We start from the raw sequence: 19,210 nt of genomic DNA, 5'->3' as shown, positions 1-19,210 counted from the left end.
TGGCTATGAGTCCGTATGAACGAAACTTTAACCTGATTTCAGACTTTTCTCACTGCAGTTTATCTTTGCAATTTCAAGTTTGTGTTTTCACTCACTTCTCAATCTAACTATAACAGGTCCTTTTTGACCTTTCTAATATTTGCCATGCTCGCCTGTATATTCGCCACTGTCAGTGCAATGATTTCCCCTCCCATACCTCACTTGTACACTTCCGACAATGAAGCTTTGGGCTGAACTATTCATGTGTTGTCCTGACAATAGATATTGGTTTGAATAGTCACGTTTAATATGTCATCAATTGTTTCAAGCTCCGGTAGTCCTCATAGGTCTGAATGTCCTCTTCCCTCTGGCACAAATCAGCACTATCAGTGGAGCCTGATACGGTACACCCCTAGCAAGGAATTCAATCCTTGTGCATTTGTGGAACATTATGCCTGGGACAAAAGAAGAGTCTGGTCTTGAGTGTGATCTTTAGGTTCTAGAACAGTATTGTGTGTCTCTCAGTCTGAAACTTTGCATGTTATACATCTGTAATGTCCATGTATATAAACACATTTAGCCTTGAAATTGCCCCCTGGATACCTGTCCTGGAGGTCATCCATGCCTAACATTGTCAATCACTAGATTTCAAACACCTCCAAAATGACCACTTCCATATTTGCGTCAGACATCGGGGAAGCCCCTTCTTAAGCCTACCCTGATGAATGCTGGGAGGCAGATACCAGGACACAATTGGCTACAGTTCACAGTCCCAGTGTCCTGCCACCGCCCCTAGCATTCTTCAGCATCCATTCATGTTTTGATAACAACAAAGGAGGGTCTATTTAACAAAATGCAATTCTTCTCATCGCAGATGAAAAACCTGCATATACTAGCAGTTGTTTTTCTTTGACTTACGACCCAACGTTGTTCACTACTAAATGAGATTCCTGGGGTGGAATTACATCTGGCTACAACGCACTAGCATTTCAATCACCATGTTCTCGTTCACTTTGTTACCCAGTACACTGACATTCCAGATCTTTACTTTCAGCCTACATTGCTTCGACACATTTTATATTTTGCATATGTTAAACAAGTACTTTCAGTAATCAAGCTTGAAAACAAATAGTTCCCAGCAAAACTTAGTTATTGCTGTAACCATCCGAAAAACTAAACTTACCATGTCCATTCCTACAGCATCACCGTATTCCAGGTACAAATTAACTTCATATCTGCATAGTCTCATTCCACTGGCCGTGAACCTCATTTTCTGGACACACTTCAGACACTAACAGTCTCATAGACTCAGCCTCTGTTGCGTTTTTGGGTCCTTCAGTTCCCTATATTTTCTCTGCTTTTTTCTCTAGTTGATTCAACTTCAGCAAAGCCAATGATGACAGACTCAGATGCCGATTCCGATCCGGGAAAAATTTTCCCCGTACGAATCGTATCCGTTTTTTTTTCCGTACGAATCGTACAAGTATCGTACACGGGTGGGGGTACGACTCGTACATACACGGGTGGGGGTATGTCTCGTACATACACGGGTGGGGGTACGACTCGTACATACACGGGTGGGGGTACACGGGTGGGGGTACGACTCGTACATACACGGGTGGGGGTACACGGGTGAGGGTACGACTCGTACATACATGGGTGGGGGTACGGCACGTACATCCGCGGGGTCTGGGGGAGGTTCGGCGCGTACCGGGCCCCCAATTCCGCTCGCATCGCGCCGTACTTCGCTTTTCCGGCACTTTTTGGGTGCCGTAAAAATATTGCCGTCCGGACTGGTGTTGGTACGATTCGTACTTCCTGGTTCGTGAAATGCAGCCTGCATGCGTCCCGACGTCACGTCGGCGCTGTCCCGGATCACATTGGTATGTGTTTTTACAGTCGGTCAGTGTTTTTTCCGACTCGTACGGAAATGGTGTTTCTGTACGAATCGTACTTGCAAGTTTGTAGGGTTATTTTACCGGGTACGAGTCGGACGGAGAAAACCCTCCGACCGACAGTTCGTACCCGGTTTTTCCAGGATCGGAATCGGCACCTCAATGTCAGTATCTTTTTTCAATTGCCCACCCTAGTGGATATTCGTGTCCTGTATGAAGCATCCCCTCATTATGAGCAGAAGACTATTGTCCTGGTCCCTGGTTTAGTAACTAAAGCGATGGTGGCAGCATACTGTGTTTTGGAAGATCAGTGGTGTCACCAGACCTTTTTGTCTTTGTCAACGTGAGTGAGTCCTACTGGCCTGTAAAGGTCCGCTGTTATGTATGTGACCAGGACCTTGCGCTGGTAACTTGTGTGTATTGTGAGTGCATGCACATGTGTGGTGTGTTCTAGCACATGTGTGTTTGTAGGCTCTGTGTGTGTGAGAGGGAACCGAAGTACTGAAGTCAGAGGGATCAATTTGGGATGCCCTAGGCCTAACATTGCACAAGATGAAGGGTGAGAATTGTTCTCCAAGGCAGTGAATGTGTATTGCGAGCATTCCTGACACTGAAGTGAGGATGATGGAGACAGAGTCACCTTTTGGAATTCCAGGAGGCAGTTTGTTAGCAAAGAGCTGCTGATTAGTCTTCCTAAGCACTGGCATGAAGTTGATGATAGAGATAATGGGTGGGGCTGCAGTTTTGTTATATGATGTGAGTACGTTTCTAGGTCGGGCCTGCCCTTTTGTCTGTCTCTGATTACCACTTCAGTTGGGCTGATGACAGCCAGGTGCAGAAACCTCACACCTCCCTGTGACTGTGTTGTGGGTGTCACAGTTTGGAGACAGTGCCAATGATACCTGCTATATATATAAAACACACATATACATACAGGAATAGCACACACATTTACTCACCCAAAGACAAAAAAAACTTCGATAAATTTAAATTGTTTAACGGTATATGTATGTTTGTGACGTGAAATGGATCTACTAATAGATACACAACAGTAATACAAAAAATTAATTAAAAGATCTTAAGAGAAAGTTGAAATTTATCAAAATATATTTTGGTCAAAATATTGATTATTGTAAAAGATTTATTTGAAAGGTGATTTTTGCAAAGATGTTGTGGAAAACGGGATGATGACATGAAACCAAGGAGAAAGGGAACCATCACAGCCCCTGGACCATGCAGAGTACTAGGAAGAAAGCCAAACAGAGGAGAAGGACAGGACCAGAAGAAAGAGAAGAACCGGAAATAGGGGCCACAAGAGGCTGAAGATGAGAAGGAGTAGAATCACCGATAGGGGGAGGATGGTCAGGAGGAAGATGTTCAGGAGGACTACTAGAGGACTACTAGGATGAGGAGGCTACTGTGACTCTAAGCCGCATGTAAGAATTTGCCCGTAGTAACAGTGGTCACTCCTCTTTCAAAGAAGTTCCTAATTACTCTTTGTGGACTATACCCTCTTTTAAATCACCCCCTTTTCAGCCCACGCAAACCGCTGCTTAAGCTCCTCCACTATTTTAAAATGTAGTGTGTTTGTGACCAACTAAGTACACCAGGACAGTTTTACTATCATATTTTTGATAATTATCAATTATTTTAGGGGCTGAGTTTGTCAAATTTAACACATAAGTTGACTATTATAGGCTCCACCCCCCCCATAACATTACTTCTTATGACACATTCCTCTTTCCTCCGCACTTGAGCTATGGGATCCAATAATAAACGTTTTTCCATTTCCATTGCTGCTCTCATCCTTCTTGGAGTTGGTGGAAGATGAGAGCCAAATGTGATGGGAAGTTTGTTTAACATACTTGAAGCACATTGATTCTTCTGAGAGAAAAAAAGTGGTGCACACGTGTAATTATAAACTGTTGGTAGCACTGAAAAGCACTGTTGCCCGTTAATAGAGGTACCAAGGCGGGACTGGCCATAATGGGCACCGGGCCGGAAGGGTGGGGGCCGGGTTTGGACCCATGGGGCCCGGTTTTGCAGTAGTGCTGCAATATTGCCCCCCATAACGAAAGCGGGACCAGTACTGCTCAATAGCATCGCCCCCCTACCTGCCCTACCAGGGCCGGTCAAGCAGATTGCCAGGGCTGGTTGCAGTTCCCAGTCCGGCATGAGAGGTACCACGGTCTGTGGCATCAAGGAAATAAGGTACTTTGGACTAACCCTGGGCGTAGTTCGCGAAGTAGCGCTACGCGTAGCTACGCAAAGTGCACTTCGCACTACGCGAGCTACGCGTAGCACTTCGCAAACTGTGTAGTACCTTGTTCGCACTGTGCAAGATGCCGTTTTCAATGATTGCTCAGTGCGGACAAGCATCCGGCACTGTGCAATCATTCAAAACAGCATCTTGCACAGTGCGAGCTGTAGTTTTCTGCCGCTCGAGTAGATTTTTACTCGAGCGGCAGCTTTCTCAACGCGGTCGGGTAGTTTCTCATAGCGAGCAGTCGCGAGCATACGCGACCACTCGCAATGAGAAACCTGACCTCCCCGCGTTGAGAATCTCGCCGGGAGGATTATTTACCACGCTCGCGATCGGCAACTTGATGTTGCTGATCGCGAATGAGGAAAAAGTTTCGCCGGTATGTCATTTTGCTTGCTCGCGGTCGCCAACTTGACGTTGAGGACTGCGAGCAAGCAAAAAATTACTGCTGCACTACGCTACGCTACGCGTGTTTGCACTGTGCTATGTACCATTCGTGTAGTGCGAAATAGCGCAAACTACGCGAGCGTATCGCTTTGCCCAGTGCTACTTTGGACAGGGACACGTTGAGCATTTTCATGATGTTCAATGGAGGGATAACCTTGAACTGATACTATAGTATTTTGCAATTATTGTACATTCTAAATGAAAAAAAGAACTCAAGAAGTCCCACAAGCTACAATCTCTGCTTCAGTTTAGGACTTCGATTTGCTGCTTATCTACAGGCTCCCACATCCTGTACGTTGTAATGTTTCTGCAATGAGTACCTCTCAAGACTAGCGCAGCAAGGCTTACCTGTAGGAATAGATTGGCTTAGGAAACAGGGGTTGCTGAGGTTCCAAGCTGACTTGAGGAGCGATCCTCTGGTATGGGTAGTGTGCAGAAGTGATGTAAGTCAGAGGATAATTCCCTCCCGAAGAATACTGACGAAAACAACAAAAAAGAATGAATTAGCTGCTATGTAAAAAGGCAAACACACAAGTTTGACTGAGAAGTGAAGGGGATAACAATCATGAGAAAATCGAAGTACTTGTTATCTTTTTCTTTTCAAACTTGCATTCTTGCTAAACACCATTCACATGCCTCCCACTTCAGCCATAGTGCTGGCTCATGCCAGCCATCTTGTTCCTACTTGGAGACGGGATGGTTGGCTCACTTACCTTAACTGGGAGACTAAGGGCTGGATTTACCAAGAGTCCGTTCGCAAAAAGCTCAGAATTTTGCACTGACTTTCTGTGAACAGCCCTATAGACTATTAGCTGAGTTTACAAAATCATCATTCGCAGTGGGGAGCAGAAAAACCTGCCTTCTGATTATTAATTTGACTCGTCACAACATGCGACCCCCCCTGTGATAGGCTATAGGCACAGGGATGGTGGCCTGCAATGGACTGCAGACCACCCTTCCTCTGTTTGTATTTCGAAACGGAGATTTTTTTTCCCAAAGATTCCCTTGTTAATTAAAGGACATTGGGCCATATGTATCAACACATTTTCCCATAGACACAGAATGGGTAAAACCCTTTGATACATCTGGCCTCTGGTGCTGCATGGAAAAAAGAAAAACGTTATTGAAAATATCATAAGGGGCATTCAGAGGCACTCTGGAGCACTGCCTGCTCCTCCTTAGTCTGTCAACGCAATTTTCTTATTAGTGAACTGAGTCCGTAACTGAGCGATGGTTTGCAACCAGAATCGAGGTTGGAAACCATTGACACATACCATAGTGACTCGCTGTTTGGAAGGAACATCCCTTTCAAATTAGAATTCTGTGTGGGTGTCACACCTTATTGCACGAGTCATAAAAACTTTCCAGACTCTTAAAATGGGTTTTGTACATAAATTGGGATTTGGCAGTCGCAAACCCATTGATTTTGTGAATCGCAGGGTTTCACGTCAGAAACTCCTTCAGTACCTTAAGTCCTAAACCTCTTCTCTTTTGAGTATCTGGATTTAATATTCTGCGCTTGCATTGCCCACATCATGCACAGGGCTGGTTCATGCTGCTATGAACCAGACCCCCAAACGCTGAAGCCTGGGGTAGCAATCTTTCTATAAGATCTATAATTTTAACAAATGAGTATGTTTTAATTGATCCAATAAGGTATCCCTTAAGAGCAACCCTTGACAGGAAAGACCTTAGAGCACTGGGGTAACAATTTGGGCTTACTGTCTGGGGCCTGGAAGGAGATGCGTTCCAGTATGGTGGTAAGAATGAGTGGGCAAAGCAGGGATTAACACATTGCTTAGTTTGAGCTGGTGGCTCCAGGTGGGTCCGGCCGCACTCATTTTTGGGGACCAGTACTTATTTTTCCTCAACAAAACTTTCATCTAAAGCAAGATGGAGAAAAACACAGAAGGAGGAAAGAAAGAGGAAGATGGACAAACAATGACCGAGGAAGAAAGGAGGGTTTTAAAAGAACCTGCAAGAGTGAAATAAAGAGGCAGGGAGTACCTGGTAGTGAATGAAAGAAGCATGAGGTGGAATCAAGACTATGCAGCCTTGGTATTCAGCACCTTGAACTTCGATAGCGCCAACTGCAGGATGCAGAGCAAAACTTTGGGCCCCAGCAATTATTATTCAACAAATTAGGCACTGACTATACCAGACATTCTGTGAGATCTGTTATCTTCTTGTTGACTGTGTCCCAAGCAGCTTAACTAGACAAGATAGCTTCAAGGGGATGAAAGTTCTGCCAGATAGCAAATGACAAGAATTGCAGCAATTGTATGGATTTGTTTTTGGTTTAATTTACGTCTGCACAAACCAGGCCAGAAGGTGCATCAGAGTCCTGTATGTGTTATGAATTAGAGCCTCACCTTATTACAAATTACAAGATCATGTAAATAACAAGAACTCACTTAAGGAAAAGGACAGCCCCGAGAATCAGCACGCACGACTGAAGCTAGTTCAGTTAAGGTGCAAGACATTCAAGTATAGAATCGTTCAGGCTCAGAGTAGCATGCTTATACTGACACACAATCGCTATAGCTTAGTAGAGCTCAATGTCCATTCATCTGAAATCTGCCTGTATCCCAAAATAAGCAGTCAATGATACAGTAGCTGAGTCAGGTTAGATTGGAAAGCCTTTTGCTCTGAAACCCACTGCGATTCACCCCACAGGGACAACCCTAACCTACATCACCGTCACACGGGTTTGACTGGCATGTTGCAAGATACCTCACCATTTATGGGGCAAAGTTGCAAGAAAACACAACCCACACTGCACTTAGTTGCTTATGCCAGAGCTGGCCATTGGATGCACCCTACAGAGGGACCTTCCACATAAGTTCCAACAACCATAGACTCACTGCTCTTATGCAAATAAATGCTGTGAGTTTAAGTAATTGGTGAAAGTGCCTGTGAGGAAATGGGGTGTATTATATGGTGTGGTAGTGTAACCTCACATTGTAATACACTTACCAATCCATTTAGGACCCTTGGGTTACATCTGTCCAACCCATAGCTCAATCCTGGGTAGCAGTGGCACGGAGCAGCAAGGCTTACAAAGAGGAAGAAGTGTTAAGCATTTAAACAACCAAAACAATTAAAGAAGAAATTAACTTGATACTCAAGAAATCCGACACCAGTTTATGAAAATAGGTTGTATTTTCATAAGAATTTAGACTATAAATATACTGGAGGGTTCCGGAGATATAGATTTTACAAGAAATAAAAAATCAGTTCAATTTCACTCAACCACGAACAAACCTTGGCAAAGTCAAAGAATTGGACACAAAAACTTTTTCAAAGAAAACGTAGGTAAGTGCCAATGCGTTAATTTAGAAGTACTTGGGGTGACCAAACCTGGCAGGAAGAAAGTAAGGGAGACCAACAAGATCCTCAAGAACAGTACTTTCACAGGAGAAGCACCTGGCACTGGCAATGGATTCCTATGGAGTGGCCATGATGCAAGGGATGAAGGATGAAGGATGCTGAAGATGCTTGAAGGATACAGTGGCTGCGACACAGTTAACGGGGGTCTTCCTGCAGGGATTTCTCGGTCTACGAAGATGGTGAGGGGTTGCAGGATTGATGTTCCACGAAGTCTTCTGCGGTCTGGCTGAAGTCCAGTCACCACTAGACTACCATTCGCCCGTTTATGCGGTCACAGGTCTGTCCTTCCAGAATTGATAACTCGCCTTCTGAGGGTCCCAGCAACTCTCTGACAGCACTCTGAGGTTCAGCAGACTCAGGTACAACTCTGTGCATCAGGTCTTGGTCCTTGGTGCTGCACTGTGGCAGTTGTAATGGCTTGCAGACTTTGGGATGAAAACTTGCCCCAGTAGGCTTCTTCAGCTGTTGTGTCCTGTGCTGCAAACAAGAGGCCAGTTAGCTGGCCCTTCGAGTTTTCTTGGCTTGCCTGGGCTCTGGAGACAGGTTCTCCTTGAGCAGGACTTGGTAGGCACAGTCTCTCTCTCTCTCTCTCTGCTAGCCACCAGGTGAGGTCCTCGTCAGTGTTTCTCTGTCTGCTGCTCTCTCAGTGCAGCAGGGCAGTACTTTGGTCCTTCTTCCAGGCTGTTCAAGATCTGAGGTCTGGATGCCTGGGGCACCGTACCCACTTTATGCTCAGAATGTGCTCTCCGGGTAGGATGCGGTTGGCAGCTTATGGGCTACCAGGTTCCCTCCCACGTGATGACCACTTCCTGTGGAGTGTGGCATCTGGATATCGCAGGATGCACCATTTTACTCATTCCCAAGATGGCGAGACCCCTCTCCTGGTGTTCAGATCTCACTTATCTCAATGCTGCACACAGAATGTGTGGTTGGGCTTGCTGAGCCTTTTTCTATTTCAGAAACAAACACCTAAAGTGAGGATTTAGTTTATAAAATATATATATGTTTTTTAAAACAAGGACACTGATGTGCATGGCGTTTTCCCTCTGTGCATGGAGACCACTGTTGATATTCACTGCCCAGGCCGCCATGCCCTGCATAACTATAGCAGCCAGTGACATTTTTAAATTGCAGAAAGTCCAAGGTGAAATCCAGCGAGTGAGCAAATGAAACCCATACCCACTATTACAACAAAGGTTCGTTGGCTGGAAAGGAAGGGGAGTTGGGTTCTCCCAAGAAAAGTGCTTATGTGAGACTTTGTGTGCTGAAAGGAGTCCATCCCTAGTCCAGGGTAGGAACGGTGCAGGCATTGCATAGAGCAGCTTATTCTTGCTTACCTAAGTCTGTAAATGCAACGGAGACACTGCACTGCATCTCACTCCATAACAATTTCAGGCAGCGCTGATGACAAGCATGCAGTTATGTCATTATGTATTGATTCAATTAAGCATCAGTTGCAAGATTCCAGAAGGTGGCACTGTTTGATTACTTCAGAACAGCTTAACATGGTTTAACGTAACTAGCAAGAGAAATATGGAATTGTAAAACACAGTAGTAGAATAAATTAAAAGATGTTTTTCAGCTTTCACTGACTCTCAAAGTCTAGTCATTCAACGTGCTACTGACATCACCTACTCAAAAAGGATCAATGGTATTTATCCCTAAGAAGCATGAAGTGCCAATTTAGAGAACGTTGTTAATCCCTGCACAAAACACCTGGTCTCGGGGCATTTAGTGGAGGTTTCTGATTGCCCTGAATAATCAACTACACCACAACACTGTAAAACAGATGTCTCTGACTGAACGAGTGATGTGCAGCATGACTGCGCCGGGCTAGAACTACAACAGCCTCCAAGACAATATCGGCGGCATGGGGGTCACTCCTGCTGCAGACATTGCCGGATTAAACCCTGTGGAGGCCCTTAGGCAGTCGAAATTTCGCAACTTATCCCCTAAAACCCAATGTACCGGATTTGTTTTATAATCTGACAGCTGCCAGAAGAGGAGCTTTTAAGAGACAAACTGTTATGTGAATCTAATGTCTCTAGTTTATGTACTTTAAGTTTTTAAGGGGTACCTTACATTAATACAGTATTTTCTCTATAGAGTCTTTGATGTCAAGTTTTCATTTCTTTGTGTTGACTAATTTTTTTCCATCTTTTGGAAACAGTATTTAAGAAAGCTTGATTGTGGAAGGGATGCGCGCATGGCGCCTTACAAGATGGCCGCCTGAGCTTGGAGCTCCGAGCTGTGTCGCGAGACGCATCTTTGAATTCGGCAGATCCAGAGCTGATATACAGCTTCCACGGGGAGTTCCTCTTAGCGGAACATCCCCTGAGCATGAGGCTGTCATTTTAATCCTCCCTCCTGCATCTGGTTATGGAAAATGTCGAGGAACATAATATCCTGCGTTCCAGCTGCCATTTTGTTTCTCCTTCTGACAAACAATTCCTCTTAGCTTTACTTCTTGTATGAGGTGCTGCTTTTACATTTTGGCTTTGGGGACTTGCTTTCTCAATACATTTTGGCTCACTCCAACTATTTTTAAAAATATAAAAACTCACACCACTGGTCTTTTCACTTTTTGTTTTTCATTAAAGGTAGACTTTGTTTATTTTTACATGCATGCTTGATTGGAAAATTCTTATTACATGGGCAGATCTAAACATTTGTTACATTCTAGTAAAAAGTCTACCACAGGATTGCCTGTGTCGTACACTGCCTCCCTGGCACCACCTATGGATGACTTGCATAAGTGTCAATATGGCTCATTCAAACTCTTCCAGGGCAGTGTCTTCGTCCATTGCAATCAAAATTGCATTCGCCTGCCTCTGCTAACAAAAGACTTAAGCAAGATCCTCCTTCTCCACCAAAAACATGCTTCGCCTGTTTCTTTAGAGACTGTTTTAGAAGAAATATGTGCTTTGCATCCATTTATTTCGGAAACCAACTCACGTCTACAAGTTCTGGACACTAAATGGTTAACACTTGATTCCAGGGTGTCCACAGTCGAACAGCATGTCAGTGACCATCAAGTAGTCTCTACAAAAATCTCATCTCCAGAGAAGGATGTGATACTCTTGAAGAAATATGGTGAGGATCTTGAAAACAGAAATAGGCGCAACAACCTTTGTTTGTATCCGAGGGTGTTGAGGGAGATGACCCTGTGACCTTTTTCACCCCTTTTCTTCCACAGCTTTTAGACCTCCCTGCTGCAGTGTCTCTGAATATCCAGCGTGCCCATTGGCTCGGTCCTCACCTCTCTTCTGCATCTGCTCCCTCATGGTGTAATCCTTCTTTTTTTTTTAATTCACTGACCTTTTGCAAGTCTTCAATGCGGCCAAACTCAAGAACCAATTATTGTGTACAGGGTCTAAATTGTTCTTGTCCCAGGACTTCTCTACGGTAACAGCTAAATGGCAGAAGGAGTTCCTCTATCTCAGATCGGCTCTACGTGCCTTGGGTGCATGGTACAGTTTATTTCACTCATGCTTGTGCAAAGAAACTTTTCAAAACAGCACCTCCACTTTTGAAGACCCTGCGAATCTTCGAAAATGTCTTAATTCAAACTTCACGGCCTCCATGGATTCAGCTGGTCCTCCTTCTTGACTCTTATGTAACTGTCTCTAATAATATTGAGAGTTCCATGTAGATTTCACTCTAATCCTCAATTTTTACTTCCTTTACAGGTTATATTTCAGTGGTTGCATCTCCTTTATAGTCATCCTTATTTGTCTTTCTTTGTTTTTACCATCATTGCAGATCATCCGTTATCCCTACATATCCATAACCCGCCCTTTCTTGATCTCCCGACATGGTACCTCTCCCCTTGTTGGATGTGCCATCTTTACTGTCTGTCGCCAGTCCTTGTTGTTTGCTTGTTTTCCCTTGCAGGTATGTATCACAGTCGTCATTTTTGGTATGACATGTACTGTCTTCTCTTATTATCTCACTTGCTCCTTTTCTGTCTCTCCTACTCTTCTTTTCCAACTTTTCTTTTACTGACCTTACTGTATATTTCACTCTATATACTTCTCTTTTCATTATTCTTTTTATCTCTTTCCATCAATGTTGATCATGTGGTTCTATACCCAATCTATTCTCTTTATATTCAGAGTTGTATCTTGGAATGTGAAAGGTTTTATAAACGCTATAAAGAGACAGAGAATGCTGTCCCATTTAGCCTCATACAATCCTAACTTAGTTTTGTTGCAAGAGACCCACTCGACTGAGACACAGGCTTTGAAACCCAAACAGAATTGGGTTGGTTTAGTCTTAGTGTCTCCTACGACCACTAAGAAAAATTGGGCAATTATTTTATGTCATAAATGCTTGAAATACTCTGTTATATCTCAGGAAACTGATTTGGAAGGTAGATGGTTATTAGTTAAGTTGCTCATTAACCATATATCTCCAATAGTGTTTAAAGTTTATGTTCCAACTCAACCGGATTATTCCTTCTGGCCTAGTATTACAAAAAACCTATTCAATATAATGACAAATGTTTTAAACTAGGAGGTAATTGTAACCAAGTTATTGACCCTTTCATTGATCGACAATCCCAAGTTCGTTTCATCCCTCACAAGACTCATAAACAATTCCAAAGCACAATATCTCAGACACATCTTGTAGATGCTTGGAGACTCTGTAACCCTGATACTACAGAATTTTCTTTTTTTCTCTCTCTCAAATGGCACCCTACCCAATTAGATTACATCTTAATTTCTAAAGCCTTGACTCAGAACCTTCTTTCCTCCTCAATCGAACCTATTTTCATTTCTGATCATGTCCCGGTTGTTGCTGTTTTCGATTTGCTCCGCTCACATCCCAAGTCCTCTAGGTCGAAGTTTTATAGTTCTCTTTTGCAGGATCCACTTTTTTCTTCCTATTTCATTTCCTTTGCGGAGGAGTTCTTTTCTCTAAATGCAGCTCCAGATGCTTCACCTTCATTGATATGGAATGCTTTTAAGGCTACTGCATGTGGCTTTATTATAGACTTTGTTTCCAGGACTTCTTCATCTGATTCTGCCTTACAGGAGCTTGTTCGTGCGAAGCTCGACTTTAACAAAACAACTACGGATAATGCTTCATCTATTCTTCTTCGTAGTAGCACTCGGTATTATGGTGACAAACATCTGGCTAGTTATCTCAAATCTCGGAAGGAACGTGTTTTGGTAGAGTCTATTCACTCATCGGATGGAAAATGTCTTTTTAAAGATCAGGACATTTTAGATGAATTTATGAAATGTTATAAAACTCTATATACTCCAGAGTCCCCTTCACCTGTCTCTTTCATTGATACCTATCTTAGTCACGTTCCACCCCTTTCTCATGTATACCTAGACTGCGCATCTCTAGAATATGATCTGTCCACCCTAGAGCAATCTCAATCTTTAAGTCTTCTTAAAAAAAAAAACTTTGTGCCCAGTTGAGTTTACTGTAGAATTTTATTTACAATTCTCAAACCTACTTCTTCCAAAACTCTTACAACTCTTTCAATACTTTCATACTACTGGTAAGGCAGATGACACCTTTTTAGAAGCTACAATATGTCTAATTCATAAGGATGGTTGTGATCCCATACATTGTAAGAATTATCGTACTATTTCCCTAGTAAATGTTGATTATACATTGTTTGCCAAATTGCTTGCTTTGCGTCTTGAACCTCTTTTACCAAAAATAATTTGTCTAGAGCACTGTGGTTTCATTAAAGGCAGACTAACTTCTGACAATTCCTATTTACTATTTAATGTTTTGAATAAGGCCCCAACTCTTTGCTACCCTCTAGCTGCAGTCTCCATTGATGCAGAGAAAGCTTTTGTTAGAGTAAATTGGTCCTTTTTATTTAAAGTTCTTCATTGGCATGGTTTTGGTCCTACTTTTATATCTCTGATTTCTCTGTTGTATTCGGTCCCTAAAGTGTCTGTTGTAGTTAGTGGTCTTTCATCTGCAACTGGGTGTACGTCAAGGTTGTCTTCCTCCCCTTCTATTTATTTTATCACTTGAACCCTTTTTATCTCATATCTGTCAGAATACCTCTATCTCTGGATTTATCTATGGTGATCAACATTTGAAGTTATCTGCTTATGTGGCCGATAGCTTACTCTTTATATCTCATCCTGAAACCTCTATTGCAAGAAATTTCAGATTTGTCCATAGTTTCAGGTTATAAGATTAATTCTCCCAATCACCAAACTTTGTTTCAAACAACATTTTGATACTACTGAGTTCTGATGGAATAGTTCTAAAATCAAATACATAGGCATCTGGTTTAATAACTCTATATTGGATTCAGTTAAAATAATATGAAGGAAGTGCTAGATCGTATTTCTAAACTCCCCTCCTCCTTGAACCCTCTATTTCTTTTTTGGTGGGGACGTCTTGATTCTATTGACATGATGATTACTCCTATTTTATTATATATTCTCTCTATGATTCCCATTCATTTCCCGACTGTCAATTTAAAAAAAAAAATGATTTCCTCCTCTCTACAGTCTTATCGAATAATAAACAATCTAGAATTTCCCTGTCACATCTTTGAAAACCTAAATCTATGAGAGGAGTGAATTTTCCCAATTTTCAACTCTATCACAAGGCCTTCTGTCTCAGATTAGCTTCTAAATGGCTCCTTACTGAAGTCTCCCTTTTTACACCTTTATGGGTCAATGTTAAACGGTCCTTACTTGCGCCTTTTTTTGTAAAGGAAGTTCTTGCCTTAACTATAAAAGTCAATGTCACTTCCTTCCGCTGTTCAAACACATATGTTCATTATTAAGACCTCACTGTTAACTGAAAACTGTCTCTAGGGATACCTTTCTGCAGTCTCCTCTTTGGTGCAATCATCTCATCACCATAAATAATAGACCTCTCTATTGGAAATCCTGGAGACTTAGGGGAATTATTTGGGTTCAGGCAATGTTTGATGGTTTATCTCTGTGCTCTTTTCCTCAATATTAGGACACCTTTAAATGACCTGCGCTCATTTTGAGACAAATTCTCAATTCTTATAGGAATAATTGTAGATGTTTCTTTCTACTCTTCCTTCAAATGATCTTGAGCCCACAGAGGGTCCACTTCTCAGCGTATTAGCTGTGATTACTAAAGCATCCTCCATCTATAAACATCTTCTTACCCTAATTGCTGACCATCCTGAATCTAAGATAGAGACTGCACGGGAGACGGATTTAGGCTGTGTTTGGGGCATCGATTTCTGGGAAAAGTTATGGGATAGGTCTTTGAAGATCTCTAGATCTTTCATAACCACAGATTATATTTTACTCCCTTGTCCATAGCTAATTTTACACACACTGATAACATGGCTTGTTAGTCCTGTGATTTTCCTTTAGCTGATTTGGTGAACCTCCTGTATTCCTGTTCTGCTGTATCTTCCTTTTGGAAGAATATATGGTCGCATATCTCAGCTATTTGTAACTTGCATACCCCTCTATCATATACTATTCTTTTTACAGAAAGTTTATCAGAGTCATTGGGATTATCTTTACATGAAAAAGGTTTATTTGATTTGATGTTGGCTTTAGCCTTCCAGCAAATTTCACTAAATCGTAAATGTTCAACTAAACTTTCAGTGAAGTCCTGGTGGAGCAATGTATGTCACTGTCACAGACTGGATATCGCTTTTGCCTCCTCTGTCAAACCATTTGTAAATAGGGATTTAATTTGGTCACCATTAACTAACTATTTAGCAAAGGTTACAATTTGTGTATTACGTAATCGTTCTGAGAATTTTCAGCCTCCATAAACTACTATTGTCTCTGTTTTCTCATCAAATTTATTTTTTCACTATTGAATTGCATTTTAGATGTTTCTAATTATTTGTTTATTCCTCAAGTATATTGTTACACGATCTTCAATTGAGAGATTTGTATTCTATTCCCCTTTTCCCCCTTCCTCCCTCCCTATATTGTCAAAATGATAATAGCCTTCTACTCCATTTTATTGCCTATTTTTCCCTTTCTAATATATCAGTTATTTTGTCAATTTAAGGACTATTTTTCTGTAGTTGTTATTTACTCAATAAAGATTATTAAACCAGAAGAAAGCTTGTTTGTAATTTTCATTCAAGATCAAATCAATATTATTTTGATCCGTTGCCACGGGCCCCAAAAAGAGTAGGGTTCATAGGCTGGTGTCTACTTTGCAAACCGGAACTGCCTGCAGAACCTTTGTTATTATGACCATGGACTGTAAAACCGTATGCCCGGTTGGAGAGATTTCCATACATGCCTGGCTGCCCTATGATCTTCAGAGAAAAGATAAGGCAGCTGCGCCCTTATTAACCATAAGATTCTAGGAAACAATTTACAGGCCGGGAAATCCGAGGGGCAAAGCCTCAAACCCTTAATGCAGATGCCGCCACTGCTGCATGGTAAATCTACATCAGGAGCACCACCCTAGATTACACTAAATGCACTAGAGAAGACAGCCAAGTGGCAGACACATTGCGGCCAATAATTGTGCATGGATAGGGGCTCTGCTGGCATACAATCATCTGTTCCCCCAACTCCAAATGAGGCAGAGCACTGGGAGTTTGTTGGGGCAGAAAAAAAGTCCCTGCATGTATAGGTATGCCATGTTGTTGACTTCGAATTCAGTTTATAATGAAATATACAGTATTACACAGATGCGGAAGCTAATACATTTCCCTTCTCTTTTACTTTACAAGAGCTGAAATAGTATCTTATTTTATGTAATTCTAGTAAACCTTTTTATATTTCTTCACATCCAATAAAGCCATAATCTTTTCTTGTTTGTTTCACTTTGTCCTCCACATGCTTCTTATGAAATAGGAAATCGGAACGCATTTTCTCCCTTTTAATGCCCCTACTCTCAACCAATTGGAAATTTCAATACTTGTATAGTATTGCTAATCATAAAGAATATATATATATATATATATGTTACCATGTGTTTGTCCAAAAACGAAAGAGCACTCCACAGCAGACCGCTTCTTGACAAGCTTTATTCGTATGCAGGAGCAAGACACTGCTTGAGGTTGAACAGACATAGGTGCCTAACGCGTTTCGAGTCTCCTGACTCTTGATCACAGGCTATCAGCGGCATCACGGGGCAAGCAGCAAATCACGGAGATTATATCCCTCAGATGGGACCGCACAGGTGAGTAGCATTTGGCGCCGTGCACTATGGGATTAGTAGTGCTGCTGTAGTTGTTGTTGCACGGCGCCAAATGCTACTCACCTGTGCGGTCCCATCTGAGGGATATAGCAGTGTCTTGCTCCTGCATACGAATAAAGCTTGTCAAGAAGCGGTCTGCTGTGGAGTGCTCTTTCGTTTTTGGACAAACACATGGTAACATTATGACGGCTGTCCCGCCGTGAAAGCAGCACCGCCGTTGAAATGTAAAATGGAGCCGCCGAGGCACAGAACTGTTCGCAGCCTCATCGCGGTCACAGCGGATGTTTGATTGAACTGCCTGGTTGTCAGAAGCCCACTGGAGGGTTGTGTTAAAATTTGAAGTGTGGCCAAGCGGAGCAAACCCACTGACGGGTAACAACAACTACAGCAGCACTACTAATCCCATAGTGCACGGCGCCAAATGCTACTCACCTGTGCGGTCCCATCTGAGGGATATAATCTCCGTGATTTGCTGCTTGCCCCGTGATGCCGCTGATAGCCTGTGATCAAGAGTCAGGAGACTCGAAACGCGTTAGGCACCTATGTCTGTACAACCTCAAGCAGTGTCTTGCTCCTGCATACGAATAAAGCTTGTCAAGAAGCGGTCTGCTGTGGAGTGCTCTTTCGTTTTTGGACAAACACATGGTAACATATATATATATATATATAAATATATATATATGGTCCAATAATTCTTCATCGTGCTGTATGACTATGATGCGACTCCTAGTCAAATACGCACTGAAAGATCGAGCTAAGTTATTACAAGAAATTGATAAAGTGATGCTGCAAATTAGCCAACTTATGTCCAAAGAGGCATTAGAGATGCATATAAAAAATATGATGACACAAATGGATACATTGGAAGAAGAAATAACTGCTAAGAAACAGAGAAAGTTCTTAAGTGATTATAAAGACTATCAATCAGGGCGGACATTAACATTCCAAAGGAAATATGATCACTTATTTGATAAAAAGGCAGGAATGGTGGCTGCTTTTACCAACAATGCCGGTGTGATAAGAGATGTGAGTGAGAGCGACATCTCTGATGGAAATTTATCAGATGCATCTACTTCTGGCATTAATCAAGAAATAACACATGATCCACAGAAGAGAGCAAATGCTTTATTACAGTTTCAAAACAGGACAGAGTTTCAAGAAGGTGGGGCACAGAGAGAACGGGCACAAGGAAACAGAGGAAGAACAGGAGGAATCAACAAGCCACAAAGAGGAGGAACTAACGCAGACAAAGCTCCAGTGGGAATGGAAACAAGGGGCAGGAAACAGAAAGTATGACTGTCGTCAACCTCTCCCAGCGGTCTCTTTCCAAGGAGGAAATTGAGACCCTTTCCCTCGGCTTGTCCTTTTGTCCATCACTTAGCATGAACTATGCCCAGACTAGAATTGATCTGTTCCTGTTTTCAAGAAAACTCAAGTTGAAAAAGTGGTTCAATACGAAACCACAGAGACAAATGACTAAGTAGTAGAGAAAGAGAGAGTAATTTAAATATGTCTGACATTGAGATGTTACATGCTCTACACACCATGACAGATGATGATATTGATGTGAACAAACTAATACCTGATTGGGGAGCTTGGGTTGAAGACTTAGGAGGTAACCCAGGAAGTAAGTTCAAACCCAAATCTGTGTTTCTGCCTAACATACAGTGCAATTGATGTATTTGAGAAGAGAGTCTTGAAAGACCTACACAAAATTAGATACAGAAAGATACCGTGTAACAAGAAGAATCTAACAGTTGAACAAATTACCTCCATTGATAATTTGAAGGCAGATAAAAGTATTGTAATCCGCCAATCGGACAAAGGGGGGAACGTGGTTGTCTTAGACAAACAGAAGTATTTGGCAGAGGGACTGAGACAACTAAATGATAGCCACTGTTACTGTAAGACCAGTATGGCCGAAGTATTGAAGTCTAACACTATGTACAGAGAGACACTAGTTGAGTGAAGAGAAAGAGGGCTGATGGAATGAGAGGAATATAATTACCTGTATTGTGCGGATCCCAGAGTACCCATTCTCTATTTACTCCCAAAAATTCACAAGGACATCTGCAATCCGCCG

General features: G+C 42.3%; 1 protein-coding gene across 2 annotated transcripts in view; it reads right to left on the bottom strand.

The window, feature by feature from the left end:
* The window catches only part of FOXN1 (forkhead box N1), a 521,814-nt gene that overhangs the window by 91,580 nt on the left and 411,024 nt on the right, over positions 1-19,210 (bottom strand). For both annotated transcript variants that reach the window (XM_085649114.1, XM_085649115.1), the window contains exon 6: positions 4,933-5,060. In XM_085649114.1, the coding sequence (XP_085505240.1) occupies positions 4,933-5,060 (128 nt within the window). The remainder of the gene's footprint in view (positions 1-4,932; positions 5,061-19,210) is intronic.

The sequence above is a fragment of the Triturus cristatus genome, chromosome 3_2, assembly GCF_964204655.1.
Source record: "Triturus cristatus chromosome 3_2, aTriCri1.1, whole genome shotgun sequence".
Lineage (NCBI taxonomy): Eukaryota > Metazoa > Chordata > Amphibia > Caudata > Salamandridae > Triturus > Triturus cristatus.
Note: the sequence above shows the minus strand (reverse complement) of the source record. Positions and strands in the feature narration are given on the sequence as shown.